Consider the following 27,222-nt stretch of genomic DNA (forward strand, 5'->3'; position numbering starts at 1 on the left):
ATTCATACGTGATTTCAGCATCCGATGACACGCATTTACATTTGTAACAGGATTTTAATGCTGACTTTGCAAGTTTGCATATTGTTTCTTATAGTTGGAAGTGTAATGATTTTAACATCATTGTGAAAGCATGTTCGCAAACTGTTTTACTTGTGTAATCTGACGTGTTTAAAAATAACAGCATTTTAAACTAGCTAAAATGTAGGATGGGATTTGATTTTTACGTATCACGAATTGATTGATACCAGAATAAAGTAAAGTGGGTCGAAGAGTTTGAAAAAAAAAATCAAAATGATGTCAACAGGAAAATCCTATTTTTTGAAATACTAGAAAATACATGCATATGCGAATCTAAAGGTTGATTTTGTGTCGTCAGGTTGTAAAACGTGTCAAGTCGAATGTATTTATAGTGCTTCTTTCAATACACATTGTTTCAAAGCAGCTTTACAGAAAATCATGATGTTAATGCTTATAATATCTTAATATCTCCATGCCTTTTTGTCACATTTAAAAGATTAGAGCTGTCAATAATATAGTTTCCATTTTGAGACGATACAAGAAATCAAGCAGTTGAGATATCGCAAGCAGATGCTAAATGAAGTTGTGGCTGCTTATTGTTTTGGAACATTGGAAACTGTGATACTCTTTGATGAATAGAAAAGTTTCATTCTCAGCATTACAAAGGCCATAATGGAGGTGTTTCAAGTTAGTAATTGGTCTTTATGTTGACCTTTGACATTTTATTAATAACTTCACTTTTTTTTTTTGTGACCGACAGGAAAAGAAGCCCATCAGCAACCAGAGATCCAAACCAAAAATACGACCAAAGGGAGGAAAAGGCGGAGCGTTCGCAGTATGCCCCAGGGGAGGGCGGCATGCCACGATCACCGTCTGACTACGGGGCCGGAGACCGCCAGTGGCGGGGAGGCTACGGTCGCTCCTACGAGGACGCAGAGGTAGCGCGAGGGGCGTACCGTGCTCGACGGGGCGGCTGGCACTCTCAGGAAGAGTACCCTCCCGAACCCGGCTTCCTGCCCGACGGCCCGCCCCTCAGCGAGCACGAGCTCCAGCGCCAGCGGCAGGAGGAGTACCAGAACCGCTACCGCAGCGACCCCAATCTGGCCCGATACCCAGTCAAACCACAACCTTACGAGGAGCAGATGCGCATGCATGCCGAGGTCTCGCGCTTCAGACACGAACGCCGCCACAGCGACGTCTCCCTGGCGTACACTGAGATGGAGGAGCCCCTCGGGCCCCTGCGAGGTCCCCACTACTCACCGGGTCCCGGACAAACCCACTGGAGGTCCAACCACAGTCCCCCCAATGTGGACTCCCTTCACAGGCAGCAGCTGCTGGATCCCGCCTCGGCCGTGCGGAAGAGTAAACGAGAGAAGATGGACAGCATGCTGCGGAATGACTCGCTCAGTTCCGACCAATCAGAGTCCGTCAGGCCGCCGCCGCCCAAACCTCACAAGACCAAGAGGGGCGGAAAAATGAGGCAGGTGTCGCTGAGCAGCTCCGAGGAGGAATTGGCCACAACACCCGAGTACACCAGCTGTGAGGACGTGGAGATCGAGAGTGAGTCTGTGAGCGAGAAAGGTAATGCAGCTCTTCATGAATTATATATATTTATAAATATAAATTACCATTCAAAAGTTTGGGGTTCGTAAGATTTTTTGAAGGTTTTTGAAATAAGTCTCTTTAGGCTTAGCAAGGCTGAATTTATTTGATTAAAAATACAGTAAAAGCAGTAATATTTTTACAATTTAAAATAGCTGTTTTATATTTGAATATATTTTAAAATGTAATTTATTTACGTGATGACAAAGCTGTATTTTCAGCATCACTACTCCAGTCTTCAGTGTCACATGATCCTTCGGAAATCATTCTGACATGCTGATTTGCTACTCAAGAAACATTTCTTATTATTATCATATTGTCATATTTTTGTGGGAACGGTGATAAATTTTTTTTTCAGGATTTGTTGATTAATAGAAAGTTCAAAATAAAGCATTAGTTTAAAATGTAAACCTTTCGTAACTTTTTAAATGTCTTTACTGTCTTTAATGGATCCTTTCTGAATACAATTTATTAAAAAAATCTTACCACAAACTTTTGAACTAGTGAATGTTTATGCAATGAAGATCTAATGCTAATAGATTAAAGCTGTTGCTAATCTTAGTTTTATTTACATGTAAGTAATTAAATTAAGAATACTTTTAGAATAATATTTAATATGCTGATAACCTTTGATTGATGCTGATGTTTCACAGTGTGTGTATGTGAATGGCCAGAGTGTGTGTGTGTGTGTGTGTGTGGTCAGGGAGTACGAGGAGAGATGTGTGTATTTCTTTCAAGGGGAGTCACTGTGTCCGTCAGTGTTGGAGTGGAGAAGCTTTAAAACTGCTATTTAAAGTAATTCAACTACAGTCAAATTATTAAAAAGTAGTTAGCTACAATAGAAGCTACGATAAAAAAGTAGTTAACTGCAATGAAGTCAAAAACATAATGCTGAAAAGCAGTGCTTATCTAAATATTTAGCTATAAAAAAGACATAAAAAGGACATGAATCAGTGAATCGCTTCATTTTGAACTGGTTCATTTACATGAACTGTCCAAAGGAATCAATTTACTGGAATAAATTTGATACCCACACAATTTAGGAACAAGTTTTTGATTATTTCCTCAGCTGCTGGAAAATCCCTTGTCGTTGGTTACTCTCCAACACTGGTGTCCATTTACAGTTTGTATGACTTGTGTGTATTGCTTTCTATCTCTGTGTATTTGTAAGTGTGTATTGTTTTCTCTCTGTTGTCCTCCAGTGACAGATATTGCTGGGTCTTGGTTCCTTCAGATCAGATGTAATGGATTAGGTTACATAACAGAGGAATAGAGTGGAAAAGAAAGAGTCAGAGATAAGGAAAGAGAGAAATATAAGAGCAAGCGAGAAAAAGAGATGAGATTATTGTGTAGTCTCATAAATATTAATATTATAAGTGCACTTATTTATCCACTTTAGAAGTTTTACACCTAAAGAAATAAGTAGGATGCTTGAGAAATCTTATATTTTTCTTGAAGAAAATTAAGCCAAAAATGTTCCCACCAAATACCTTACTGTAATGTAAAACAAGGGCATATTATTTCAGTTGAATTGTGTGAAGTATTTATACATTACAACAGTATGTTGTACTGCACTTAATGTATGCTAATTTAAATTAATGAATGCATTGTGATAATGAGAAAATGTGCTTAGGTGTCCAAAAAAGAATGTCAAATGCACACACTCCTTTTTCCAAAAGTGAAGTAAACAAATCAAGTGCACCTTTGTTTTGGGTTACGATTTTGGGTTAGTTGTGGGCAAGAATACATTGTGACAAGATTGGTGTAAAAAAATGTATCCGAAAAGGTGGACGAGTTGAGAGAAATATTGATTACAAATGTATTTTAGTACTGAAACGTAAATTATTATACTCGGTTTTGTATTATTATGCAAATTAAAGCATCAAGTTATTAGCTTAGCAACGTGTCCTGCTAATTTATTCGAATTCATTGCGTCTCCCATGCATTTTATTTACTGCGTAGACAACAAACAGGAAGGTCTTTCAGTTGTGTGGCAGGACGGAGAATTGCAGAAAGAACAACTCATTCCGAGCCACTTATATAAGCATATAGAGACAAAACCCAGCGTACAGTTGTACATTATTGATGTTCCGCTCTTCCAGGTTTCACAGCCACACTTCTAACCAGAGGAGTGGAGTAACGCTCTCTCTGAAGGTCAGGTGGGTTTTAGGGAGGAGGGGAGAGCACACCAGGCCAGATAAGACTGCCTTTCCCGTCAGCTTTATCGCACATGAGAGCCGAGCTCAGTGGAGATACTCCACAGGGATAGTAGCGTTTCTGCATGATTACAAATCGACAATCGGCCATTCTACTTGATTCCATCATTGTGTTATTGGTTCAGCTGGTTTATATACAAACATTTTCTTCACTTTTAATGGATAGTTTACCCAAGGCATAATTTAATCACTCTCAAGTTGTTCCAAACCTGTATGAATTTCTTTCTTCTGCTGAACACGGAACAAGATATTTTGAAGAATGTTGGTAACCAGACAGTTGACGGACTGGAGTATCTTCTTTTATCTTCTTTTGTGTTCAGTAGAGGAAAGAATCTCATACAGGGTTGGAACAACTTGAGGGTGGGTAAATGATGACAGAATTAAAAATTTTGGGTGAACTATCCCTTTAAGGTGTGTGCATTAAAAAAAAAATTTTTAAATACTTTCTTCTATCCCAGTTAAAATGTGCTAGTTCAGACAACTATATATTTTCCAGAAATGTGTAAACACTGGTGCTTTCAAAACATTGTTCTGTTTGTTTGATCAGCCCGGCATAGCAACAGTGGCCCAGCCAATGGTGTGAGTTTAGGGCAGGGCTACCTGTTTGTTTGACCAATAGCAGATAGGCTGAATGTAATTTGCTATTTTGTTATGTGATGCTAGTGGAGCAGAAATTGGTATGAAACAAAATCAGAGATGGACATTCTTATTATTGGGAGATATGAGGGTCCGTGTCTCTACCATTGCAGAAAGCGTAACGGCTAACTTGGATCGCGTGTGCCTTGAAAACCAATCACATTACAGTGACGTCATTGAGTTTCTTTCAAAGTTGTGCGGCGGTCAATCACTGTTTGCGGATACTGTAGAAATGAATGAGAAGGGTTGTAAACTAAATCTTACCTGTCGTGCAATTGTCAGTGACTTCTCTTATAAAACAGCATATTTTTTTTTTGTGTATAAACTCAAAAATAGATCAATCCAAAATGAATGTTTAAGGGCAAACATGTTGATTAATGAACATGTCATTAAATGAATCAGCAGTTTTTTCATCGTAGTGAAGCCTCTACATTGACCTCCACAAACATTTTTTTTAAAATATAATAATAAATATATTCAAATGTATACATTTCACCACTAGTGGCATAAGTTGCACAAAAATAATCACTACCTTTCAAAAGATTGGGGTCAGTATTTTTTTTAGAAGAAGTTTAATATTTTTATTCAGCAAGGATGCAGTACATTGATCTAAAGTGGCAGTAAAGACATTTATAATGTCACAAAATATTTCTATTTCAAATAAATGCTGTTATTTTAAACTTTCTATTCATCAAAGAATCTTGAAAAAAAAAAAAAATTCTTTTTTGATGAAAAAAACAATTTCTTTTATTTTAAATTTAAAAATAATAATTCACAATGGAACTGTTTACTGTATTTTTGATCAAATAAATGCATCCTTGGTGTGCATAACATTTAAAGGGGTGGTATAATGCCCCTTTTTATAATATGTAAAATAAGTCCCTGATGTCCCCAGAGTGTGTATGTGAAGTTTTAGCTCAAAATACCCCACAGATCATTTTTTACATTGTTAAAATGGTTCCTTTTTGAGGGTGAGTAAAAACGCGTAGTTTCGTGTGTCCCTTTAAATGCAAATGAGCTGCTGCTCCCGAGCTTCAAGAGCGCGTGTGTGTGTGTGTGTGTGTGTTAGCAGCTCCGATTACCTCAAGCAGACACACTAAAATGTCAGAAACTGTTCTGCCTTTTATGTTTAAATTGGAGTCGGACAATGATGGAGAGACTCAAGAAGAAGTGACTCCATGTAGAATGCAACAGGATGTTTCTGAATGGTTAGTTGATGAATTTATGTTGCTGATGTGGAGTTAACTATCTTCAAGTCTTTGATTAGCATGTTCTGTCATGAAAATTATCGGGTTTGTGATGTCACTAACCCGGGAGGAATGTCATGTAGTCCCTACCAGCCGTTTGTTGTAGTCCTTAAAAAACGATTTCTTTAAAAGCAAATATCTTCCTTTGCTTTGAAATTTGAGCGTTGCAACGTTGCAGATGTTGTTTATGCTCACACAGCAACATTACACACTAACTAAAGTTAGTAAAAGGAAATCATCATCAACCACCCCTTTAAAAGAAACTGGACGGTAATGTACATTTTCATGACTAATACATATTCAGACACACCATTCAGTTTATGTACTGCATTTTGCATACTACTGTATATAATAGGGAAGTACGCATATTAAGACAGGGAGAGAAGGGATTGGAAAGTGTCACAGTGTCACAACCTAATAATAGCGAACACAGAGCATAGGAAAGGAAAGTATTTTAACATTGAAAAACATTACACAAAGCTAATGCATTAAACACAATATCTAAAACTTGGATAGCAATTTTGACATCTGATGTCTTTGGACACTATTAGAGTTCAACTTTAGCCATGAACTGGTTGTCATTTTTGTTTGAGCAGCAGACATTTTGTTTATTTCAGGCTTCCTGTTCTGAATGCAGGTTTTGACGTTATTTGTTTTGCCGGCTGACTGTCTGAAGATCAGATGTAATGAGGTGAAAGCAGGTTACCATGGCATCCGCTTGGCTGCAGGCCTGTTTTGGGATCTGGATAAGCTGCTTGCATTCGCTCTGCATTCAGACCTGCTCTCAGACCAGTCAAAAAGACCACAGACGATTCCGGGCAAATTATGTAATGAACCCAAAAAACCCCACAGTGATCAGAAAACATTTGAGGCGGAGCTTATCCAGATGACATAGAGCTGTGCGATTCTGGATAAATGAGAACCGAAATTTTTTTTTGTTAGTTTAATATTGAGATCCGATTCCCCACAACTCTGAATAGACAACTAAACAAAATAACATGTAATTTACTATGGGCTCTGACAAAATGTTAATTGCTGCAGTCTTTTTAAAATATTTCATTGATTTGAATTAATTATATTAAAATCGATTTAAATGAATGATTCAATGGCTCACTCAAAGACTTGTTCACTTGTTGGATGAATCAACGTTTTTGAACAAATCTCTTTGAGTAAATGATTCAATGACGAAAGATTGATTTTTGTCAACTATAAACTTTTACCCCAGTACTTCTGTGATCATTTGAACTATTGTATCACAGAAATAAGAATACGGTGTCATGGAAAAGACTGTTTATGAAGCTGTTTCATAACTAAACATGACAACTGCTCTCTCTGGCTCAGCGGCAGCACCAAAGCAGATTTATAAGTTTCGTGTGATCGTACTTGTCAAAGGTTTAATAGACAGACCCGAATCATTGTCATTTAGGAATAAGATCGCGTGGGTGTTTGAATGGATGTTGCGATCTTTTAACGATTAATCGTGCAGCTCTAAAATGACCCATTCCAGATACAATTAGATTCAGCTATATGCATATTACTCATTTCTTCTGCTCTTCAAACTGTCAGCAGAAATGGCCTGTATCTCCGTAGAAATGTGATGGGTATGTGCTAAAGCTTTGTAAAAACATCGACGTGCAGCGCGAGACCCTCATGTGATTTAGTGTAGTGGTCTGTCTTTTTGTTCTCCTCTTTATCGATCAGCAGATGTGCAGACAGAACAGGAGAAAAGGTTTGAAACTCTCGTGTCCACAGGGTTATATTCATGTTTCAGTACTGTGTGTGTTCTTAGAAGACACTTAGTAAGCCTAAGTGGTAATTAAAGAGTGATGTGAGTGTCTAAACATAGCAATATATCACCATCAGCTTGTTTCATCAATATATCACCCATCATTATTTACATTTACAGGGCTCAACAATAAGGATGGCTTGTTCGCTAGCTAGCATGAGGTTTTGTTGAAATTGCAAGAATTGCTGATAGTGTTAGCAACAGTGAAAATAGATTGAAAATTAGAAAACCTACACTCTAAAAAATGCTGGGTTGTTTCAACCCAAAGTTGGGTCAAATATGGACAAACCCAAATGTTGGGTTAAAAATGTAATTAAAAATGTAAGTTAAGTAAAAAATTTTAATTACATTTTTAACCCAACATTTGGGTTTGTCCATATTTGACCCAACTTTGGGTTGAAACAACCCAGCATTTTTTAGAGTGTATCAGAAATGATTTGCTGTCTACAGCAAAAGGTTTTTTTATTTAATACATTTTTTCTTAATTTGACATTTATGTAATTATTATAATAGCAGTCCAACATCACTAACCTATGGAAGCTTGTTTCCGCCACAGAATGAAAAATAAAAAAGTTAATTGCGACTTTTTATCTCACAATTCTGACTTTTTTTTCTCACGATTGCAAGTCAGAATTGCGAGATATAAAGTCAGAATTGCGTAATATAAAATCGCAATAGCGTGTTACAAAGTCATAATTGTGAGATATAAAGTCAGAATTTATTGATATAAAGTCGCAATTGCAGGTTATAAAGTCTCGAAATTGCGGAGACTAAAAGTTAGTCTTTTTTCCCCCTTAGAATCTCACAATTCTGAGAAAAAATGTCAGAATTTCGAGTTATAAACTCGCAATTATGTGTTATAAAGTCAGAATTGCGAGATATAAACTCGCAATTGTGAAAAAAAAGTCCGAATTGTGAGATAAAAAGTCGCAATTCTGTATTTTTTTCTCACAATTTCGACTTTATTTCTCATAATTGCGACTTTATATCGCAATTGCGACTTTATTTCTCAGAATTGTGACTTTATATCTCGCAATTGCGACTTTATTTCTCAGAATTGCGACTTTATATCTCGCAATTGCGACTTTATTTCTCAGAATTGCGGCTTTATATCTCGCAATTGCGACTTTATTTCTCAGAATTGCGACTTTATATCTCGCATTGCGATTTTTTTTCCTCACAATTCTGACTTCATATCTGTGAGATAAAAAGTCGCAATTATTATTATTTTATTTTTTTATTCAGTGGCAGAAACAAGCTTCCATACTAACCAGATCAATCACTGTTTTTGGTAGAAATTATATTTCTACATGTCAAATAATTGACTGTAGAAGTAGAGTAACAACTGGTGTAGTAGAGTAACAACAGACCCGACAGCCATGACATGCACGCTGCTGATTCTGTGTAATTGAAACATTAATTGAAAGGCGTGCGTTCAAAATAATAGCAATTAGTGAGGTTATTCATTCTGTGAAAAAACTGGTGTCAAACAACAGGAACAGCGTACTTTGATTAAAACGTTGATTGGAGAGGGGAAAACATATAAAGAAGTGCAGAAAATGATACGCTGCTCAGCTAAAATGATATCAAATGCTATAAAATGGCAACCAATACAGGAAAGACTTGGAAGAAAACGGAAAAAACTACCATTCAAATGGATCGAAGAATAGTCAAAATGGCAAAGACTCAGCCAATGATCAGCTCCAGGGTGATCAAAGAAGATCTAAAGTTACCTGTGAGCACTGGAACAATGAGAAGACGCCTATGTGAAGCCAAGCTATCAGCAAGAAGCCCCCGCAAAGTCCCATTGTTGAAAAAAACACATGTGCTGTAGAGGGTACAATTTGCCAAAGAACACATTGACTGGACTAAAGAGAAATGGCGAAATATATTTTGTGGACTGATGAAAGCAAGATTGTTCTTTTTGGGTCTAGGGGCCGCAGACAGTTTGTCAGACGACCCCCGAACACTGAATTCAAGCCACAGTACACTGTGATGACAGTGAAGCATGAAGGCACAAGCATCATGATATGGGGATGTTTCTCATACTATGGTGTTGGGCCTATTTATTGCATTCCACAGATCATGGATCAGTTTGAGTACATCAAAATACTTCAAGAGGTCATGTTGCCCTATGCCGAAGAGGAAATGCCCTTGAAATGGGTGTTTCAACAAGACAACGACCCCAAACACACCACTAAGTGAGCAGCATCTTGGTTCCAGACCAACAAGATTAACATTATGGAGTGGCCAGCCCAATCCCCAGACCTTAATCCAATAGAAAACGTGTGGGGTGACATCAAAAATGCTGTTTTTGAAGCAAAACCAAGAAATTGTGGTATGTAGTGCAATTGTCCTGGGCTGGAATACCTGTTCACGGGTGACAGAAGTTGGTCGACTCCACGCAACACAGACGTGAAGCAGTTCTCAGAATCCGTGGTTATACAACTAAATATTAGGTCAGGGATTCACAAGAAAGCTAAATCTTCAAGCATTTTTCAGTTTATACAGTACATGTTTGACTTTGTAAAGAAAAATGCACACACTGCTATTTTTTTGAACAGCCTAATATTCCTTTTTCTTCACTTTCCATCAAGTAATAACACATTTGATACATTTTTCTTCACGTTTTTATTTCGAATAGAATGTGCAGTGTTCCCAATGCATTTGCGTGTATTGAAATAAAAGTTATTATAAGGATTTTGAGATACCAAATTTAAATTCATAATCATTTTTTTTTTTTCTGTATTGGTTGGCATAATTCTTTTAGTGAATCGGGTAAACATGCAGGACATGCAAATGAACTACATGATTCATTCTCCATGAATCCCCCCTTTTTCTATATCATGCCAAGGGGAACCAATCAGACCACATCTTCAGTTGTCCTGTTCAAAACCTTCACGGAGACAAATATCAATATTCGTTTTATGATTGCACGCCATGTCGCTCTCTTCAGTCTGTCTCTCTCTCTCTGTTCTCCTGTCTCCTTCACTCGTAGTAAAAACAGCATCAATAATTAATGATCCAATTAATAGTTTACACTGGGTTTTTATTGAGTTGTCAGAGTGATGGAGAGCCGTGCACCAGCGGCCTGGGAGCTGTGCTGAGGCCTGAATCAGCACTTCCGCCTTCTGCCGAGAACGTGAGAGTGAAAGAGAAATAGAGCCCGGAACGCAGCCGCTAAGACCACTGCGCTCACGCTTTTACTACCAACACACACACACACACACACACAGAGAGAGAGAGAGTGAGCGGAGTGCTCCAGAAGGATAGCATGATGATAGTGGACATTAGGAACACAGATAAGTGGCGAGTGTGAATGCTCACTGAAATAATTGTAGCTACTGTTATTGTTTTGTCCCTTGGTAATTTGGGCCACTTTTTGTCATTGAGATGATTGGAAAAACATGGTGTAATTTACCTGAATTCACCTTAAATTTGGTAAAGATGAGGTAATCGTGAAAGCGAAAGTGCCCACAATCGCTCCCCGGGCGCCGCAGTAATGCCCAATGCTCTGGGTGTGTGTGTTCATGTTTTGCAGTGTGTGTTCAATACTCACTGCTCCTAATGTGTGTGCACTAACTTGAATGGGTTAAATATAGAGGACAAATTCTGAGAATGGGTTAACATACTTGGCCTTTACGTCATGTCACTTAAATTCAAATTAATACTTTTAACCATGGTTGTAGATATACGTGTACATTACTGTATGAGTCCTTTTTTAATTTTAAGTGTTATATGAAGTGAGATCTATCATTAATTTGTTACGAATAATCATCTTTTGGTTTCCATCTATCATGTTTTCAAATGAAATTTTATGTAATAAATCAAAAAAAAAAAAAATTGCTTTCCACTGTTCCAGATTATTTTCCCATTTTGTTTCCGACGTTCTTAAGGATATTCATGGCATGCATAATTAATTTTTTTTGTACTATATGACTTTTGGAGGACCATAACATTGCATTTAGTGGGTTTCTGCGAGTACTACAGGAAGAGCTTTAGACTGCTGCTTAAACTACCCCTTTATTCTTTTGTTCATTAATTCTCATATGTCTGCAGTTCTCTGTCATTACCACTGGCGCTGGTGTTTTGGAGTTTAATGTAATGAGTCCCATATGTAGATCAGTGTCTGCTTTATGATTGGTTGCTCTGTTCATTTGATGTTTAAGACACATGCACACATCCTTGGCTTAAGCACAGAGCAGATACAATACTATGATGCTACTGTATTATATCTGATGTTGTCATATGAATATTGCATGGTATTTGATAATGCCATATTTACTGAAGTAAAACTAAATCTATTAATAATATCATTCTGATATCATTTCAGTCATGACAACTCTCCTCGGAGTAGTTTGAAACACAATATGTATCTCTAATGTAAATGTTAATAGGTTGTGACTGTACACAGACTCGCTCTGCTAGAACACGATAAAACGGAAAGAAAACTTGCTGCTGCTACAGAGCAAGTATGAAGACTTGCTCCATAAGACACAAAGTGACATTGAAAGTGCTGCTGCAAATAGAGAGCACGTAGCAGATCTAGACAGGTGGTGCTGGGGAGGAGGAGGGTTAATGGACTGAAATATGGCTAGTCTGATAGAAAGAAGTGGCCGATTTGCTGCTGAACCGGTCACGAGACAGCCAATCAGTGGCACGGTAGAGTTTCATGACTAAACTAGGTATACATTTTATTATATTTAGATGTCTTATTTATTATGCTATATTTAATCAAGCCATATCTGATGTAATATTCGGATTATATCACATTTGATTTGATCTAGCCATATAATATATGTAAAAGCATCACAGCTGATGGTTTTTATCTGATTATGATGTCATATTGGACAATGTCATTTACAATGACCACATCCAGTGTTGTGCCTGATGATGTCATATATGATTATGTCATATCTCTCCAAATGCAGGAATGCAGGTTAAGATAGTATGCACCAACTGCATTTTAAACTGGAGCTGGCATTGTGTGTGTGTCCACCCCCCCCCCCCCCCCCCCTCAAATAAAGTGTATTAACAGCCCAGTCCCAAGATCTTTTCAGATCTTATTAGTCAGACTTTGAAGATAGCGACTTCATCCAAGTTTCTTTGAGCTGTGCAAATGTTTGACCTCTTCTGTAGTTTTGTACGAAGGCGCATTATGTTGCATTTACCAGGGACAGTTCTTTATATTCTTGTTACTTGCCTGATTTGTCATAGTTAGGTTGCATAAATACAGTTATGAGTGTAATAATCAATGTACAATAAGTGTGAGTCTACGTATGAGTGCGTCTGACACATTTAACAATATGAATGAGTGAATACAGTGTCTTTTCCCCCCCACATGTCTCTGTTTCTTTTGTCCTCACAAACTACCTCTGCTCTCTGCTGTATGTGTGCGTTCTGGGATTGTGTGTGTATGTGTGTGTGGTGCTCACAGGGGATTTGGATGGCCACTGGTGGGATCATACAACGTGGCATAGCAGCGATGCTTCCTCCATGTCTTTGGTGAGACATGCGGAGCCTAATGTCCCACCTCTTTCTCTCTCTCTCTCTCTCTCTCTCTCTCTCTCTCTCTCTCTCTCTCTCTCTCTCTCTCTCTCTCTCTCTCTCTCTCTCTCTCTCTCTCTCTCTCTCTCTCTCTCTCTCTCTCTGTCACTCTGTCATTTCATGGTTCTTTTGATTTATTTTCACTTCTGCATGTCTTTTTTTTCTTTCTGTTTTTATCCCATGTCTGTAGGGGACAGTCAAAGGGGAAAAAGACAAACTTTTGAGCAGTCACACACCTTATCTGAGGGCCAAAAGAAAATGGTGCGCTTTGGGGGCCACTCTTTGGAAGAAGATGCTGAGTGGTGTGAACCCCAGGTTAAAGACTCGGGGGTTGATACGTGCAGTAGCACTACTCTAAACGAGGAACATAGCCATAGTGAGAAGGTACTGGGACCTCTCTGGCCTGCACTGATTTGATTTGATCTTGTTTTGTTTGAACTTTTCATTTACTTCATTTTGTTCCATTTTCACATGGTCTTTGTTTTGATGTCGCTAATGATAGGTGAGATGTTGATTTGATTTTCTTTTTGGATGTTGCAGGGATAGTTCACCCAAAAATGAACATTTTGGTATCATTTAACAAACCCGTATTACTTTCTCCTTTCTTTCTTTTTTCTTCCATGGAGCACGAAAAGGATTTTTTTTCTAAATCATACAATTTCAGGGTCCAAAAAGGACAAAAAACACCACACAGTTGCCATGAAAATGGTCTAGATATGCAATATTTCAGATCTTCTAAAACTACACTGCCGTTCAAAAGTTCAGGGTCACTAAGATACTTTTTTTTTGAAGGGAAGTATGAATTTAATACTCAGCAAGGATGGATTAAATTGATCAAAAGTGACAGTAAAGACATTTATAATGTTGCAAAATATTTTAAATTCATTAATAAATCAAAGCAGCACAACTGTTTTCAACATTAATAATAATAAGAATACATTTTTCTAGAGCAGCAAATCAGCATGTTAGAATGATTTCTGAAGGATTATCACTGAATATTGGAGTAATGATGCTGAAAATTCAACTTTGCATCACAGGAATAAATTACATTTTAAAACATCATTAACATTAAAAGTTACTTTAAATTGTAATGTTTCACAGTATTACTGTTTTTACTATAATTTAATGCAGCCTTGGCGAGCTTAATACACTTCTTTCAGAAACATTAAAAAACAAATCTTTTTTTTTTTTTAACCAAGTAGTGTGTATGGTCAGAAACCGACTGAAATTTAAGTTTCATTCACGTTGCAATCTCTTACACTTTAACACATGTAATCTTGCACATAACTTTTGGTCATGCAACTCGCAAGAACCAATAGTGTTCAGCATCATGTCAAAATATGCTTTCAATGTGTGGAAAAGAGCTCCATGATCATTCTCCTTATCTGTTCCATGGAAGGAAAAAAGTACGGGTTCAGAACATCATGAACAATAATGACAAAATTACATTTTTGGTTGAACTGTTCCTTCACTTGTTTTAAGTTTTTTTTTTTTTTTTACTTAAGTTTCCTCAGTTTTTAAACTGTTTTCTTGTGTGGCAGTAGCTGGGGAGCCTCTTGCTTGCTCTGTGATCGTTTGCTTCTTAGCCGCAGCTGCCGTAGTCGACATAGCAGCGAATCACTCCACCGTGTGACTGTGTGTTTTGTCATGGCACTTAGGGAATGTGGGTTCCCCCGTCAGCTGCATGCCCTCTCAGCCTCGTGTGTTATTGCCGTGTTAGTGGCCCCGTCAGCCGCGGTAGGGCCCTAGACCCCCTCACTGGTTCGAATCCTCACTCCTTCCCCCCCTTCTCCCGCCAGACACGCTCCGCTCCGAAACACACGCTCACTCGCTCAGAGACGGCCAGCCAGGATTTGTTTTGCCACAAAGTTTGTTTTTCTTTTTTCCCTTTCCACTGTCATATTCCTTTGCTCTCCATGTTATGGATCAGGGGATTCCACCGTTTGTGTTCGTGAGCCTTTCCATGCTGTTCTCCTCGCTTTCGGTTTGAACATCGTGTGTGTTTCTTCTTCCATTACCCCGGGCTTGTGTTTGCTGGATGTGGTGCTGGGGTTCGGCTGTGGTGATGATGGATTTGGTCTCTATCCGTGACTGCTGGGCTTTTCTCTGCATGTGATTGGGTGCATGTCACTCCCAGCAAGACAATCACACAAACTCTACACCATCTCTTTTGCCAAACACTATGACATTTATGAAGTAATGCGCTCTCAGCCTATAACAGAAAATAATTTTGACCATTTTGTAAAAAATACGATACCATTCAAACGTTTGGGGTCAGTAAGATGTTTTGTTGCTGAAATTTAAATTTCAGGCATTAAATTCATCAAAAAAGGCGGAATTATCTTTTAAAATGTTTTATTCTGCGGCAGAAACAAGCTTTCATATTAAATTGATCAAAAGTGACAGTAAAGACTTTTAAGATGTAAGAAAACATTTCTATTTCAAACAAATGTTGTTCTTTTGAACTCTGTTCATCAAGAAATCCTGAAAAAAAAGTTTAAAAAAATTCAACATTGATAATAATAAGAAATGTTTATTGAGCAGCAAATCAGCATATTAGAATGATTTCTGACTGGAGTAATGGTTGTTGAAAATTCAAATTTGTCATCACAGGAATTAATTACATTTTAAATGATATTGAAGCAGAAAACTATGGAAGCTTGTTTCCGCCACTGAATTGAAAAAATAATAATAATAATTGCGACTTTTTATCTCACAATTGCGAGTTATGAAGTCAGAATTGTGAGAAATAAAGTCGCAATTGCGAGATATGAAGTCGCAATTCGGAGGAATAAAGTCGCAATTGCGAGATATAAAGTCGCAATTCTGAGAAATAAAGTCGCAATTGCGAGAAAAAAAGACAGAACTCTGACTTTTTTTCTCACAATTGCGAGTTTACATCTCGCAATTCTGACTTTACAACAAATAATTGCGAGTTTATATCTCGAAATTCTGACCAGTTTTCTCAGAATTGTGAGATATAAACTCGCAATTGCGAGTTATCAGGCCAATTATTTTTTCCTCTCAGAATAGTTTATATCTCACAATTCTGACTTTACAACACGCAATTTCGACTTTATTTCATGCATTTCTGACTTTATAAAATGCAATTCTGACTTTATAACACGCAATTGCGACTTTATATCAATCAATTCTGACTTTATATCTCGCAGTTCTGACTTTATAACACGCAATTGCGACTTATATCATGCAATTCTGACTTTTGTGAGAAATAAAGTCAGAATTGCGAGATGTAAACTCGCAATTGTGAGAAAAAAAGTCAGAATTGTGAGATAAAAAGTCGCAATTACCTTTTTTATTTTTCATTCTGTGGCGGAAACAAGTTTCCATAGAAAACCTTTATTTTAAATTACAATAACATTTCACAATTTTACAGTTTTTTTATCAAATAAATGCAGGCTTGGAGAGCATAAGAGAGTTGTTAAAACTAAACCTTACTGACCCTAACCTTTGAATGGTAGTTTAAGTATAAATTACTTTTACAGTATGGAAATGTGAAAGTGTATGGGGCAAGGCATTATACCATTACTGTATGTATATCCACAAGACTTTAAACATTATATATGTGACCAGTGTGATAGAATGGCTTGCTAACTTATTCTTATTATACTTATTAACTTACTTATTATACTTATTAACATAATTATTAACTTATTATAATTTTTTTTTTTCCTTCTTTTTTTGCATTACAACTTATAACGTCAGTAACATGTAAGCAGAACTTAATTTATGTAGAAATGTCATCTCACCAATAAAAGGACAATTTAGACAACTTTATATCTCAGAAAATAGCCAATTTGTACAAAAAAAAGGTAATATAAGCACTTTAGCAAAAATGCAAGCTTCACATTTCTGCTTTTAAACCATCTGGAATGCCTTGCCCCACAGACCTCCATTATATTTTTCTACTGTAAGCAAATCTTGTACGTTTGTGAGGGATGATTCAAAATTATTTTCTGTGGTAATTGACAGCATGTCATAAATGTTGTCCATATAGCTTAACTTGAACCTGGATCACTCCTACTTGAATCTGTCTCCTGTTCATATTTGACATTGAGCAGTGATTTATTGCATTATAATGGAGTCATTCATTAAATTAACCACATTTCCACATTGACTTTTTTTTTTTACAGCTAAATTGTTTGGTGAACAGTTTATCAAAAAAAATTCCAAATTCTGTCATCATTTTCTCACAGAGCTCCAGTGGAAGAATTTCAGCCTCCAAAAAAATACTAATATTTCAACATTTTATGCTGAGCTATTATGATTTGTTCATGGAAATGGACCACTTTGCTCTCTAGATTATGGTATCATAACCATTTAACATTGGACAACTACTTTTTACTATCCACTTTCGTTATACGTTATATCAGTCACAAATACTTTTGTGATCCACGGGGGGCAAAAAAAGCGTACAGGTTTGGAATGACATGAGGGTGAGTAAATGATGACAGAATTTTCATTTTGGGCTGTGCTAATCCCATAAGCCTCTATGAGACATTATTTGATTTGTCCCGTCGTGTGGCTTACTCTTTTGAAACACCTGAAATCACAACAGAGTTTGTGTGATAAATCGGATGAAATTCATCTCAGCCTTCCCCGCACCAGCACTGGCAGGTTTCTGTGTGTTCTGGAATGATGTTTGTTGTGGTTTTGACCTGACAGCACCCGGTCACATGGCAGCCCTCCAAAGACGGAGATCGACTCATCGGCAGGATCCTGCTCAACAAGCGCATGAAGGACGGCAGCGTCCCTCGCGACTCCGGAGCTCTTCTGGGACTGAAAGTGAGTCGCTCGGCCTCCCCTGGACATACACTTTATGTGGTTTTGATTTCACACATGGTTTTGTAGCTGCTTTAATACAAACTCTGTCAACAACATTTATGTCGATTACTATAGAAAAATTATTTCCCACAGCAAAAATCATCAATTATTTTTTTCACTGCTATGCACATTTTGTATGTTCTCTTATATGGCGCTCAATTCGGTTAATGGAGCTCTTTCCTAGCAAGCTGATGATCTGATTTAGGTTCATTAAATAAGGGAGACATACATAAAGTGCAGAGTGGTTGGGAACCACTGTTCTAGAGGAAGTAAACATGGCATAAAACACAAAGTTAAGCTGTGATTTATGTTAAAGGCAATGGCTGCATCCAAAATCGCATACTTCCCTACTATATAATAGACGAAACACAGTATGTGACAAAAGAAGTATGTCAGAATTTACAGTACTCATAGGCAAAAAGTACTGGATGAACTACTACTTCTAGCGAGATTCTAAAGTGTGCATACGATGGACACTTTACTGTCCCATGAGGCCACGGGAGAGGAGTTGTGAATAGCGGTGATGTGACGCAACTGACGGAGCTAGTTCACATGATAATGACATACTACACACATTCATACAGTACTACTATATAGAACATACTTTTTTAGTGGTCGAAAAGTAAATATTTATTCAAAATAAGTATCTACTCAAGAGATTATGCGATTTCGGACGCAGCCAATCTGAAGCATTTTCATTTTACTTCAGTAATCTCATGAGAGAAACAGGATGAACAAGAAAAAGTAGGGTGGGACCGTTTATCCATTAGGAATTGATTGAATTGAAAGGAAAGTCGTTTCAGGAGTGGGTCAAGTTTTTTGATAAATTACGAACAAACATTTTATTACTTCGGATAATGTGAACTGATAAAATAAGGATCAAAATATTGCATGAAGTAATGCTATTTTATTAATTGTGCAGCAGTCATTCAAAATTAATTCAGTACTTTTAGATATAAAGGTTCCAAAAGTGTTTTTTTTTTTTTTTTTTTGCAATGCAATGCAATATTTTTTTATTTATTTTTTTCCCAAAGAACATTTCAGTGAACAGTTTTTAACGGATTTTTAAAGTGTTCTTCACACTAAGAAAAGTAAAGTTATTTTAAGAACTGTTCATTGAAAGGCTCCTTAGGAACCAAAAATGGTTCTTCTATGCCATCGCTGTAAAACAATCTTTTTGGAACATCTATTATTTAAGAGTGAAGAATATTGTAATAATCTAAAGAACCTTTTTGTCCATTATAAAGAGCCATTTGTGCTATGGAAATGTTGCATGCACTGTAGGTTAAAGGTTCTCCGTGGAAACATTAAAATTGTGAAATAAAATTGTGAAAACAGAACGATTATTTTAAAGACTGCATGCATAGTATGCAGATTTTTAAAATGTGCATTGATATTGTTCATTGGGATTTATTGTCGACATGAGTGAAAACACATGATTGGAGTAAAGCTCTTACAGTGGAGGTAAACAGGGCCATGCACTTTGAGAGTTTAAAAGCAGAAATGCCAAGCTCGTATTTGTCGTCAAAGCACTTACATGGATTGTTCAGCAGAGTGGAGAGAAACGAAGAGTCGTTACTGATAACGAACTTTCTGAATGGCTGACTGTGTGTCAGCTCAGTGCTACCGTGTGCATTATATCCGTTACCAGCAGCAGTTTGTCAAACACACAAACACACACACGCATGCACACACACAATCGCCCTCGGCTGCATGCCACTCATTATGTAAAGCCATCTTTATCTAGGAGGCAGCTCATAATCTTCTTTGTATGTTTGCACTGGACTGCCATTAGTGGGGATTTGATTTGTATGATGCTCAGAGAAGAGCGATTGGTCATGTGGTCTATGGAACAGACCTCCAGGCATTTTCCAACGGTCGTTTTTTTTCAAAAGTGCGGACAGAAATAATGTACACACACCGTTGAAAGTCTCTCTGTTTCTGTTCAGTGTAACTTGTGCGCTTCATTTCTAAACAGATTCTTTTTTTCTGGACTCTAGTACAATCAGTCGTGATTAAAAAAGCCATGAGCTTTTAAATATATTCACCTTACATTAGCAACATCAAACCTTCATTATAGGATCATGATACCTACAATAACACTGGAATTGAATTGCCATTTTTCGTTTAAAATTCCAGTACCACAGCAAAAACGAATATGCTATGATTTCAAAAGCTTTAGTTCATTACTGTATCTTTTGGTGTGTGTGTGTGTGTGTGTGTCTTTTACAGGTGGTTGGGGGAAAGATGACAGAGTCTGGGCGACTTTGTGCGTTCATCACCAAAGTAAGGAAAGGGAGTTTAGCGGATACAGTTGGGCACCTCAGACCAGGTACATGCTATGTTTCTGTATTTCATACGCTACTGTCTAAAAGTTTGGGGTCAGTAATACTTTATTTAATAAATTTGAAAGAAGTCTGCAGTTATTTAACCAAAATGACAGTAAAAACATTAATATTGTGAAATATTATTACAATTTAAAATAACTGTGTTCTATTTTTATTTTAACTCTCTAAATAGTATTAGCATGTTATTGAATATGGCTATGCTAATGTATTTGGTCTTGGCAGACTAGATCTGCTACGCTGCTGCTGCAGAGCAAGTATGGACTAAATACATATTTCAAAATGTAATTTATTCCTGAGATGACAAATCTGAATTTGCAACAGTCATTACTCCAGTCTTCATTGTCACGTGATCCTTCAGAAATCATTCTAATATGCTGATTTGCTGCTCAATAAACATACCTTTGGCGAATAGAAAGTTCATTATAGCTTTTTTTGTAAAAATGTAAACCTTTTACTCTTTACTGTCACTTTTGATTAAGTTAATGCATCCTTGATAAATAATGGTATTCATTATTTTTCAAAAAACAAATTTACTGACTTTGAACAGTAGTGTATGTAGGGCTATTAATCCAATAGTTTGCTACTGTATTAAATGCAGTAATGAATGTGTAATTACAGATAGTTTGGTAATTGATTTTCTTGTTTCGTAGGTGATCAGGTCCTAGAGTGGAACGGCCGACTTTTACAAGGAGCCACATTTAAAGAAGTTTACAATATCATTTTAGAATCAAAGCCAGAGCCTCAGGTGGAACTAGTGGTCTCTCGACCCATTGGGTAAGGCTTCCTCTACAGTGTTTTTCAGTTTACATGAAATTGGTTTTCATATGAACTTAAAGGGGATGTAATATAACATTAACAAGACATATAACATTACTATAACACATGGAAGATGTAATATAAGTCTTAGGTGTCCCCAGAATGTGTGAAGTTTCAGCTCAAAATACCCCACAGATCCTTTATTTTACCATGCCCAAAATGCCCCTTTTCGGGTGGATGCAAAAACACGCTGTTTTCGTGTGTGTGTCTTTAAATGCAAATGAGCATTTAATATCTGATATAAATATCTTATTGTTTACAGATGAGAATCGTATTCCGAATCAGTTTGGTTAAAGAAGAATTCTGGAACCAAATGTGTTTCATGACACGAAATAAAAAACAATAAATAACGTCACAGTTTTTCATAGCATTTCCCTTGTCTGCTGCATACATAAATAAATATAGAGTGCTTATTTGCAAAAAAACTAATATTAATGAATTGGCCAAAAAGAGTTACAGATTAGTCTCAGAATAGTGTATGATGAAGTGATTCATCAAAAGTACTGAAATATTTGTTAATGGAATTGCCAGAGTTAAGTATAATTGATATATATTTGTGCTGCCATTTTGAGGTGTGTTTCTGAATAAACCTCAAAAGCATTTTAGATCAGCAATATTGGTATTGTTCATAAAATTAACATGCTAATGAGCATTGTGGTCCATCTGCCTTAAATTTTGTATGATAAAAGTCTGTTTTCACCTCCTTTATATTAAATGTATCATATCATGAGAAATCCATATTTTCAGATAAAAGATGCAGTTGAAACATACTCTAATTTTGAAAACTCAAAACTTCTCTCTTAGTTAAAAAAATTTAATATTAAAAATAATTTGCAAAAATGTCTCGGGTTTCGTTTTGTAAATTTCTGACATCGGATCAATAAAGAAAAAGTCATGCAAAATTTTCCCTTTTTTTTCTTTCCATAAGATTATACGTGGACTTCAGGGAACAAATTGTATGGACTCACATTGGCTCACATGGACACAAACAAAACTGCTGCCCTCAGTTAGCCTCCTAATTTTCCTAATTGTAATTGTAAAGAGCGCATGACCAACTGAACTCTCTTTAGATTGTGAGTTTGGGCTGCTGCCAAAAACTTCACATCAAGACTAATGTGGTGCTCAGGGTCATTAAAGCACATGCCATTGATTTCTCTGTGCCACTGTCATTGCAGAGATATCCCCAGGATACCAGAAAGCACACACGCACAACTGGAGTCCAGTGAGTACATTTTCTCAGTCTAGTGTGTATAAATGATGGGATTCTCTGAGACATTAATGAGACATTTTTACAGAGCTTTGAAAGAATCTCTGATTAGTTTTGTGTATTTGTACTTTATATTTCTACTTTACCCTCAATCTCTTCTAAGGTTCAAGTTCATTTGAGTCACAGAAGATGGAGCGTCCCTCCATATCAGTCACGTCTCCCATGAGCCCCGGAATGCTACGGGACGCCCCTCAGTACTTATCGGGACAGCTTACAGTAAGTTCACAATAATCAACTCTTGTGCAGAGGAGTCTGCATTATAGAAACAGTTTAGGTATTTCCCCATGTCAGTTAAAGGTTCATGTCAGAAACAGTTTCAATGTGACTATACAGTTTAGGTCTATATGAATTTTGATGAAGAATAGCAATAAAGTTCACTAAAATGTGTGGTTTATAAAACTACATTTTCCAGCATTCTTTGGCATGATTATGAACAAATACACAGATAATTAAAGCTGCAAACAGCATTTTAGCGGTGTTCAAGCAGTTAAGGCCTTTCAGGCCGTTAAGCACAAAAGCATGGAAAGACATTGTTTTATGTAGCAATCATGATTTACCATGATATACTACATTTCAGTGTGATTTTTCATGATTTACCATGTTCCAGTATGATTTACCATGAATCTAACATGATTTTCCATAGTTTACCTTGATATACCATGTTATATGATGATTTACCATGATATAGCACATTCTAGAATAATTTACCAGGATTCTAGCATGATTTACATTTTTTACTATGATTTACCATGTTTCTGGCGTTATTTGCCATGATTTACCACGTTGATAGCAAAAAAAGATTAAAAATGTCTAATGCTGCTGCTCCATCTAGTGGACAACAGTGCTATTACAGCCTACTTATGCAATAGGCCATGTTTTTCATATCATTTAATCTACACACGCTCATTCTGATGTATATAGAGACATTTGGAACTTCAGGAGCCAATGTGACTCAATTGTCACTTCAATAGACGATTTTTGACTAAATGTTATTGTAAATGTTAAAATAGTGAATTTATAAAGTCTAAATATTAATTATAGTTGAGTAGTGTGACAAAATGACTTTTTTTAAACAGCAGGGGGCAGTAAAATACCACTTATTGGCTGTTAGCCTTTTTTCAAGCTGTTATAGCTGTTCTTGACCTTTTTTTAAGAAGCTATGAGCATTTATTGAAAAGATATTGGCTTTCGGTCAAGGCTACATATTGAAGTGACCCTATTATAGTCATCCAAATGAAGAAGTTATACATTTTCCTATAATTATTGTTCTAGAGAGTACAGAGCAATAGATGAATTTTGACAAAATGTGATTGTAAATGTTAAAATAATGATTTAATAAAGTCTAAATATCAATTATATATAAAAATATTAGAGAGTAGTATGATGAAATGACAGCAGGGGGCAGTAAAATACCACTTATTGGCTGTTATAGCCATCCAAGCTGTTATAGCTGTTATAGCCATCCAATTTACACTCTATTATAGCCATCCAAATTAAGTAATAATACCTTTTCTGATAATTATTGATCTAGATAGTCCAGATAATTGTACTGCACTGGTTTTAAACATTAAGATTTAAAAATTATACGATCATAGATGGAAAAGACCATTTACAGCCAATACAGGCAATTTACCATAGGAAATGTATGGTTTTAAAGCTTTTCAACAGTTATAGCGCCACCTATTGTCCGATCTCCATGAAACTTCGCATGCTTCTTCACCATGGTATGACACATATGCTCATCAATTTTTGTGAAGTTCTGAGTTTTTATTTATGATTTATAGGCTTTTGAGTGTGTTTTGACACACCCCTTTTATAAATGACCCTGTTATAGCGAAGCAAAGGGCAAAGTTCAACTTTTTTTCGATAATTATTGATCTAGAGAGTCCATAGAATTGTCCTAGACTGGTCTGGTTCCGATCGGGCGAAAAACCAGGGACTAGTTCGCAAAAGTAGGTTTTTAACATATTCGTGAATATTTAATGAACGGTTTGATTGACAGCAATGGTTCTAGAGGCAAAGTTGTTCAACATGAGGAGATCTATCAAATGATATGCATATTGTGGGGATGTGTGCAACACCACGTGATTACAGAGCCGTAAAACTCGTTAGCGCCAACTAGTGGCCGATTTCTTTCAAAACTCTTACAGACCTCTTGGGCCATGAGTCGAACATGCCCATAGAGTTTCGTTCCGATCGGCCTCCGTTAACCTCGTCTCACAGGTGCTCAAACTTCATTGGCCAATGGCGGCCATGTTTTTTGAGATACGCCAATATCCTTTTACACATACATGGCACCTTGGACCAAGACACTGCATACCAATTTTCAAGTCAATCGGACTAACGGTCAGATGGCCACACCCCCTTTTATGTTTTTTTAATGTTATAGCGCCACCATGAGGCCAATCACCGCGTTTTTTTTACTGTGACCTCGAATTGAGCTCATACACATTTGTACCAAGTTTGGTGAAAATATTTCATTTCGTTCACGAGTTATACCCATTTTAGTAAAATTAGCTCCGCCTCCTTCGAACGTTTGGGCACTCCCTAGCAACCGTGAATCGAAATTTCCACTTTTTTTCGATAATTATTGATATTCAGTGTCCAGAGAATCTTTCTGCACTGGTTTGGTTCCAATCGGGCAAAAAACCAGGGACTAGTTCGCAAAAGTAGGTTTTAGACAAAACCGGAAATAGCGGAAAAATTTGCATACCGGAAATAAAATCCTTGAGGCCTTTTTTGTTCTGCTTGAGCCAAGGATTCCAATGATATAAGACACTTGATGCTGGGACACAGGGTTATTGAGATTTAAGGAAAATAGTGCCATTTTTTTGTTTTTTGTGCTATAGCGCCACCTATGGGCCAATCGGGCTCATATTTTGATAACCTCTCCTCGATTTCTGTGCTACCTTAATCCCAAATATCAAGTCTCTAGCTCTTACGGTTTGGTCTGCACGATGCGTTTTAGGGCGGAATAATAATAATAATAATAATTAAAGCTGCAAGCAGCATTTAGCGGTGTTCAAGCAGTTAAGGCCTTTAAGGCCGTTAAGCACAAAAGCATCAAAATACATTAAGTTTTATGTAGCAAGCATGATTTACCATGATATACTACATTTCAGTGTGATTTTTCATGATTTACCATGTTCCAGTATGATTTACCATGAATCTAGCATAATTTACCATAGTTTTACCATGATTTACCATGTTCTAGTATGATTTACCATGAATCTAGCATGATTCACCATAGTTTTACCATGATTTACCATGTTCTAGTATGATTTACCATGAATCTAGCATGATTCACAATGTTCTAGTATGCTTTACATGATTTACCCTGTTGTAGCATAATTTACCATCGTTTACCATGATTTACCACGCTCTGGTATGATTTACCATGAATCTAGCATGATTTACCATAGTTTTACCATGATATTCCATGTTGTAGTATGCTTTACATGATTTACCCTGTTCTAGCACGATTTACCATTGTTTACCATGATTTACTGCGTTCTAGTATGATTTACCATGCATGTGTCAGTACAAATAAAGTGTTACACTCTGACAAAATATGATTGTGTTATAATAGTGATTGTTATATAATGGATTTTATAGTAAGCATGGATAAATTGCAGTTAACATGGAAAAACTGGTTTGCTTTAGTTCAGAATTTTGTTGAAACTCAAGGCTGTTAAAATGAAAGTGAGCCAATAAGTGGTCTTCTACTGCCCTCTGCTGGCCACTCTACTTATTAATAAAGTCTTTTTGCATTCATATCTAGACACACTATCTAGACACACACACACACACACACACACACACAAGTCATTATGAAAATATGAAATGCTTATAGACCATTAAAATATATGTCTTTGCAAGCTATTAATCAGATTATTCAGGATTTATTCAAAAACATGGGACTAGACACACACATTCTGTTGTAGATAAAGTGATCTGAACTGTGTCTCATTCAGGATTAACATTTGTCTGTGACACAATGCTTCAATAGATGAATTTTGACAAAATGTGACTGTAAATGTTAAAATAGGGATTTTATAAACTCTAAATAAGAATAATAGAATATTAGTAGTTAGTAGCATGACAAAATGACTATTTTAAACAGCAGGGGGCAGTAGAATACAACTTATTGGCTTAATATGCCATTATGTTATAACTTTAACCTTTTAAACTGTTATAGATGCATTATTTCTTATCTTATTTAGAGTCACATGTTCTGACTTGTTTTTAAGAAGATCTGAGCATTCATTGAAGAGATATAGGCTTTCTTGGTCAAGGCTACATATTGAAGTGACCCTATTATAGCCATCCAACTGAAGAAGTTATAACTTTTCTGATAATTATTTATCTAGAGAGTCCAGAGAATTGTACTGCCCTGATTTTGAACATTATGATATAAATATTGTATGATCATAAATGGAACACACCATTTACAGCCAATACAGGCAATTTACCATAGGAAATACATGGTTTTAAAGCTTTTCAACAGTTATAGCGCCACCTATTGTCTGATCTCCATAAAACTTTGCATGCGTGTTCATGATGTTATGGCACATATGCTCACCAATTTTTGTGAAGTTCTGAGTTTTTATTTATGATTTATAGGCTTTTGAGTGTGTTTTGACACGCCCCTTTTTATAAATGATCCTGTTATAATGAACCAATTGGCAAAGTTCAACTTTTTTTCGATAATTATTGATCTAGAGAGTCCAGAGAATTGTACTGCACTAATTTTGAACATTATGATATGAAAATTATATGACCATAGATGGAAAAGACCCATTTACAGCCAATACAAGCAATTTGCCATAGGAAATACATGGTTTTAAACCTTTTTAACAGTTATAGCGCCACCTATTGTCCGATCTCCATAAAA

The 27,222-nt window shown here is 36.6% G+C and overlaps 1 protein-coding gene across 30 annotated transcripts in view; it reads left to right on the plus strand.

Annotated features, from left to right (window-relative positions):
* The window catches only part of rims2a (regulating synaptic membrane exocytosis 2a), a 201,007-nt gene that overhangs the window by 56,619 nt on the left and 117,166 nt on the right, over positions 1-27,222 (plus strand). For 21 of the 30 annotated variants that reach the window (XM_056238758.1, XM_056238769.1, XM_056238771.1 and 18 more), the window contains 7 exons: positions 779-1,599; positions 13,243-13,436; positions 17,739-17,858; positions 20,130-20,229; positions 20,896-21,019; positions 22,237-22,283; positions 22,432-22,544. In XM_056238758.1, the coding sequence (XP_056094733.1) occupies positions 779-1,599; positions 13,243-13,436; positions 17,739-17,858; positions 20,130-20,229; positions 20,896-21,019; positions 22,237-22,283; positions 22,432-22,544 (1,519 nt within the window). Of the gene's footprint in view, positions 1-778; positions 1,600-12,942; positions 13,011-13,242; positions 13,437-17,738; positions 17,859-20,129; positions 20,230-20,895; positions 21,020-22,236; positions 22,284-22,431; positions 22,545-27,222 lie in introns of those variants that run through there. The other 9 variants (XM_056238766.1, XM_056238767.1, XM_056238770.1 and 6 more) reach the window with 2 other exon arrangements.

The sequence above is a fragment of the Rhinichthys klamathensis genome, unplaced genomic scaffold (assembly GCF_029890125.1).
Source record: "Rhinichthys klamathensis goyatoka isolate OS25496 unplaced genomic scaffold, OSU_Roscu_1.1 h1tg000539l_1, whole genome shotgun sequence".
NCBI classification, from domain to species: Eukaryota; Metazoa; Chordata; class Actinopteri; order Cypriniformes; family Leuciscidae; genus Rhinichthys; species Rhinichthys klamathensis.